We start from the raw sequence: 6,645 nt of genomic DNA, 5'->3' as shown, positions 1-6,645 counted from the left end.
TCGATGCAGCAGCTTGAATAAGAATCATCCATGTCTATCAGAAGTGCAAAAGATCCAGATGAGTTGTTTCTGCAGTAGAAACTGCTGCCAACAATTATTAAATGCCGTAGTTCATCACTACTTCCTGATTTGGGCATCCATTTGCCATTTCATATACAACCCCCACTTAATTTGCAAAACTTGCTCCCTCCAACCCCCCAAAAAAAAATGAAGTTATAGTGGAATAGGCTTCCATCAGAGAATGAGAAACAAAATCATGGGGGTTTCTCTGCATGGACCATTTCTTTTTCTTGGATTGAAACATTACATTTCTTCACTCGATTTTTCTTCAGTTTTCTTTTAATCTACGAAACATCCATGTCCAGTGGCAGCAGATCTGACTTGTTTTGTAAAAAGCTATCCTTTCTCAGCGTGAGAGATTAATAACATGTTTGTTCACTAGAGTACGAATTCTAGAAAACCCGTATTTCCTTGGCCATTCACACTAACAAAGTAAAAAAGTAATAAAATAGCAAGTGTTGATGAGTTCTTTTTGCGATTTAATAATAATCCTTACATTACTCTCTTCGATAAAATAGACCTTTATAATATATTTTACACCATTGACCTTCTATTATTAGGTCTGGGTTTGACTGCTATTTTGTATTGGAATATATTTACAAAATATAATAAATTTGTACGACATGAATGTTTTTTCCGAGACAAATCTGCACACATGATTCTTAAAAAAAGATGTTACAGTCAGTTTTTAAATTTTAAACCAGACAAAGTCGATAACCTATTAGCATGTGGTACCGCTGTGCATGCGCCGTGAACTCAGAATGTGCGTGTTTATGAGCTATTACGTTGAAATTCAATTGAACCACGGAGACGAATTTCGGTTTTGTTTCTGGTTCATCAGCATTTCCCTCTGCCGGCCCAACGAAAACCGGAGTCAAAGGGCCTGTCAACTTGGCACCACTGCACCAGCCTACATCAGAATCATCTATGCTGAACAGAAGTGCTGAAGATCCAGAGGAATTGACTTCGCAACAGAAACTGGGTCACGAGACCGTATAACATCATTCATCACTGCTTCCCTGTCCAATTTGGACATCCATCAACCCCAAAACGAAGATAAGCTTTCCCGCCCGATTTGGACATGCCACCCCAAAACGAAGACAAGCTAGGGAACCCCAAAAGGTATCCGACGATCACTGAAGCTTCAGTTCTGTGCAGTTTTCTTGCATCAAGTTAGCCGATCCTTCCTGTCTGGTCGACCAAAGTTCCTACATGATCTCCACACAATGCTCTGGATATGTTACCAGGCTCCAGCATGTTAAAAAGGACAACTGAAAACAAGTGCAAAAGTAGTTATCACATCTGGAGTATTTGAAAAGTTACCGGTCTTGAATACATACATGCATGAGACAGGGATAGTACGCTAACAGGGAATGTTGTTCTCCTCGCAAAAGCTTATTGCTTTGACATCCATTTCGCTGAACCTTCTTGCCACTAACTTCCGATACGAAATGTGTTCAGATTCTGCATCACCATTGCTTCCAGGAGCCCAACCATATAGAAATGTGTTCAGATTCTCCAGTTAAACCTTTAAAGGAGTACATCTGCGTTGACTGGTTAACAGTGCATCTAGTAAGATTTATATGCCACAAGTGGAGCTAAATTCCATGAAAAGAAAACAGTTTTTAAGAAACAAATTGTGATATTCATGTAGAAATGCTGGGTAGAAATAGGGTCTGGTACAGGAAGGTAGTTCAAAGAGATACCCTCAGAAGCCCTCAAGGCTGCTGCGCTGTCGGTTGTCAAAAGTGGATTTCCCATTGCAGCACCAATCCCTCCAAAGATAACAACCCTTCCTTTCTCAAGATGGCACATAGCTCGTCGTCTGATGTATGGTTCAGTAGCATCTTGCATCACCAATGTTGTCTGAACTCGAGCCTCAATGCCTATCTTTTCAAGCGATGCTTGAAGCAACACCGCATTCGTCACTGATGCCATCATCCTGAAACAATTTAAGTGTTCAGGCCAGTGTTAACTTCTAAGGGTTACATTTAATGCCAAACTATGGTTGCATCATCAGTCATCAAAGTAGTCGAATGGTAAAACAAATACTGCTGAGATTTTCCGAGCAGAGAAATGAACTAGCGGCATGCTAAAAGATGTTGTCTGAACGCCATATATGAAGATATATGAAGGGTGCTTTTTGTTAGCTTTTAGCTTTTAAAACACCTTCCTCTACTTTCAAATATTTTTGAGGTAAAAAATTACCCACCTCTGCCGCTGGTTACGAGAGTAACGGTTCGTTTTTTTCTTAGTTTTCTGTCGCGTGGGAGAAGCCGCCGCCGAGCCCGAGCTCCGTTCGCGCCGCCGCCGGGCGCGGACTCCGTCGCCGCGGGTGCCGCCGCCGGTGCAGGCGCCACCGGGCGAGGGCTCCGTCGTCCCCGTGCAGAGCAGATCAGATAGCGCCCCCGTCATCCCCGCCGGGCGTGCGCCTGGTCGACCGGATCCGCGTCTCGCCGGCGCCGTCCGATTCCGCGCAAGAGCACGTGCTGCCGCTCACCTTCTTCGATGTGGCCTGGCTCTTCACCAGCCCCATCGAGCGCCTCTTCTTCTTCCGCCACCCGGACCCGTCATCCGCGCTTCCGCTCCTCCGATCCGCCGACAGGAACTGATGGAACATGGCGTGCAGTCTATATCTCTGTCGTTATCCCGTTCGTCACTTGTTACTGGCCTGGGCGGGCTGGAAATTTCTCCGTTGAAACCACAAGCTGATCATACACGGAGGATGAAGATGAAGGACAGAGCCAGATGATGCGTCAGGGGTCAGGTCGTCTCACTCCTGTCTCCTCTCCTTGAGATGGTAGCTCCGCAATGAACCGGAGCAGGGAGCTCTTCTCCTGATCGGAGCACGGCTTGGCATGGGAGGCCATGGAGAGTAGCAGCACGGCGAGGGCGAAGCCGGAGAATGGCATGGCTGGCTGGTTGCCGCTGCTTCTTGTTCTTGCTGCTGATGTGAGCTGCTGCACGTGTTTCTCTCTTGAACCTTACCGGCATGGAGGGACCTAACGAGGCTTTGCTGAAATGCAAGCTGTTAGTTGTCTAGTTCTGCAAGCATGAAGGATAATACTAAGGGAGTAAGGGTATAAACAAATGCTGTCAAATCTGCTGATGCTAGACTGATGATTCACTGCTTCAAAAGCTTTGTCAGAATTCATGTCGTCTCCACATGGCAAGGAGGTCGAGAGATGTGATGTTGATAAGAGTACTTGGTACAGCATACAAGTAGCACGAGACAAACACAAGGAGATGAGAGTGACAGTGTGAAGAATGAGGATATTATGAATACCATTCATACTAGGATAGCTGATGCTTTGATTAGTACGAGAGGAGGACATTAATGTTGAGGGGTGACATCATTGTGTAAACTTTTTGATGGATATTGTTCTATTTATGTGGACCAAACACTTTGATGGATGAAGAACATAAAAAAAATTATTTTTTTCCTTTCCAAAATAGTTATTTATATGCGAATTAGTGAATACATTATTTTGTTACGAGCAATTTGCATATAAACACACCACAGACCTTTAGAGGCATTACAGATATTTCTTACACAGCTTACAGTTTCAAAGTTGTTCTAACCAAACAGTCTTGTGCTTTTCCCACGGTTACTTTCTCACAGCTGCTTTTCCACAGCCCACAGGTCACAGCAGCTTTTTCCAAAATCACAGCCCAACCAAACACACTCTAATGTTCGGAGGTGACCCGATTAACTAATACATGTCATGGATCACATGGGTTGGGTTGATTTTTGTACCAAAAAATACTCCTGTGCATTCTGAAATTGAGTCAAAATTATTTTCGTCAGATACGTTGTTGCTTAATCTCTCACAAATGATGCAGCAAGGATACATCAATTAAAAGCTAAAAGTATTCTGAACATAAATAGATTAGAATTACATGGCTCAATCATTTATTGTTGTTACAAAAGAAAATGGCTTCAATTTTCAGCAGCCATGTCCTTAGATGTCAAATGGAAAGGTAACACAATTCACGCAGATACATCATAAAAAACACATGCCAAGCTATTTCTTAAAGTTTCTCCTCCAGTATATAGATTCTGATATACATCCATAAAGGTACTTTTATATTTGAAATATTGGTCAAAAGGAGAGGTTTTAACAGCTGGAAGTAAGAGAACTATCAGATACAGAGATTTTTTCCTGGATCGATAAGTAATAATGATATGTAACTCATAAGTCACAAACCATCCAATATGGCTCTCGTAAGCAGTGACGGAGCCATATATGAAGGTCCATTTCCAATACCTGTGTAATGTGCGTAGGTAGTAGGTAAACCTATGAAAAAGAGTTAGGAAGAGTACTGAATGCAGTCTACTCAAAACAAACAGTGTGATGAAATAAACCCAAGAGAAGCTCTGCTCAATGCAGGCACATAGCATGTAATGTAGTTACCCTAAGCCCCCTAAAACTTACTACAGCCTATCTGTACATCACCTAGTTAATTCACACTGAAACGTTGGCACAGCCCGCAAGTAGCACGTAAGATCAGCAATGAGCATTTTTGATAAGGAGCACGGGCCATTACAGGAAATGACATTACAGAGCAGAGAACTAGCAAAATAAGTGATCTTGATCAAATTACCCTATTGGACATGCTGCAGCCCTTTCAATGCATGTTTCGGCCGCCCAAGTGCCGCCACAGCACAGCAATTGCTACCTGATAGTAGCCTTAATGGTCAGGTGACAAATAAAATAACATTCGATATCATTGACCCCACTAAACAAATTTCTTCTATCTACCTGAACGCCACGAAGGCTTGCGGCCTGAACTTCTCTAGCAATTAGCGGGATCATCTAGAACAGACATGCGCAAAATTAGCATCATCTAGCACGGAATTGTCAAACTATATAGGCTCTTAATAGGAACACACCTTTGGGTCAACATTTTCAGAAGCTGACCCTGCCAGCAAACTGCCCCCAATCTTCAAGAGTGCTCTTTTCCATCTCGGACACAAGAGAGGTCCCAATCTGAAACCAACAGTAGAAGGTGCACAACTGCAATGCGAATTATTTCCTCATCAGTTCTTGCCTCTGGTAGTGCCCAAAGTGAACAAACAAAAATTTACTCGTGCTTCTTCTACCTCTTGTCATTCTGTTGCTGCTGGTGCCCAGTTTTGACATATCGGCCCGAGAGTTCCCCTCATGCAGGTGCTCGAACCGCTCCGTGTCCTTGTCGAGGAAGCTAGCAATGCCCCCGTCGCTCCACTTCCTCCTACCGCGCTTCTGGTAGTGCGCCGCGCCCACGCCGCAGCCGTCTCTCTCCTCCTTGCTGCCGCTTTGGAGGTTGGGGGAGCAGTACTGTCATGGAATGCATCACTACGAGCCTAAGGCCGTGTAATAGAATAGCATTATTGGGCATGTGTGCTGACTCTGGGCGACCCAGCCCATGTATCTGGTAATTGTGCCGAGACGGCGAAGGGAGAAGAAACGAGAACTAAAACCTAAAATACTATTCCTCTCTCGTCTACCTCATCTACCTCCTGCTCGAGGCGTCGGCGCCATTCTCCCTCTGCTGTGCGTGACACCGGCGACCCTCTTCTCACTGTAGGAGCGTGACATCTAGTACCGAGCCTAGATTCCTAGGATTTGACGCTGGCGCCTCCTCCAGATACCTATCCGCCCAAAACCCCATCCAAATCATCCACCAACACCGTTGTCGCCACCAGTTCAAACCCTAGATCCGCAACACCACCACCACCACCTCCGCTACCGCAACATCGGCAATGAGGGAAAAAGGCGAGAACACCTACGTTGACGTTCAGGATGACGACGGCAGAAGAGAAGCTTGACCTGCTAATCTCCAAGGTGAAGGCTCTTCAGTCAACCCAACTCAAGCTGACCACCATGGTGAACTCCCTCAACACATGGAGCGACAATGTTGACAAGTTATCGGCGGGGTTGAGCAAAGAAATCAAAGATCTCACATCGCACATGAAGGCGTTGGAACCAGCCACCTCTACTGCTCTGCCATAGGCCCCGTCACGCGAGGAAGAGGGGCGGGCCAGTGGCCACCACGTCGACTTCCATCACCAGGGTGCTGATGTGGGGTCTCTGACCACCCATCCCACCCTGGTCAAGGGTGAGAACTAGTATTCCAAAATCTCTAATTTGGTTACTGATATCCCTGAGACCAATACTAGAAGAAACAATATGTTTGCTCATCACCATGAATCAAGAGAGTATAAGTTGCCTAAGATTGATTTCCCTAGGTTCAATGGAGAGCACCCAAGAGTGGGAGAGAAAAATGTGAGAAATATTTTACCATGTACAATGTTCCTGTTCATGTGTAGGTTCCTTTTGCTACTATCAATTTCACTGCTAATGCTGAGTTGTAGTTGCAAACATATGAAGCCCAACATGCCATTAATAGTTGGCCTGAGTTATGTGTTGCTGCAGAGAAAAAATTTGGGCAGGACCTTTATCACAACTACATGAGGGATCTCTTATCCATTAGGCAAACTAGTGATGTGTCAGATTTGAGCAAGCAAAACATAGAGTCCTAGTGCATAACAAGGAGATTGGTGAAGTCTTTTTTGTGCAAAAGTTTCTTAATGGCCTGAAG

At 44.7% G+C, this 6,645-nt stretch overlaps 1 protein-coding gene across 1 annotated transcript; it reads right to left on the bottom strand.

The window, feature by feature from the left end:
- Positions 1-833: 833 nt before the first annotated feature.
- On the bottom strand, positions 834-6,146 carry LOC117855148 (uncharacterized). Its single transcript, XM_072291381.1, is given in 10 exon segments — positions 834-1,331; positions 1,429-1,567; positions 1,569-1,592; positions 1,594-1,613; positions 1,767-2,002; positions 4,666-4,736; positions 4,797-4,877; positions 4,955-5,051; positions 5,113-5,381; positions 6,114-6,146. Coding segments are annotated over 10 exon segments (1,068 nt in total). The 3' UTR covers positions 834-1,233.
- Positions 6,147-6,645: the final 499 nt, after the last annotated feature.

Source organism: Setaria viridis, chromosome 1 (genome assembly GCF_005286985.2).
Source record: "Setaria viridis chromosome 1, Setaria_viridis_v4.0, whole genome shotgun sequence".
In the NCBI taxonomy this organism is placed as follows: Eukaryota; Viridiplantae; Streptophyta; class Magnoliopsida; order Poales; family Poaceae; genus Setaria; species Setaria viridis.
Note: the sequence above shows the minus strand (reverse complement) of the source record. Positions and strands in the feature narration are given on the sequence as shown.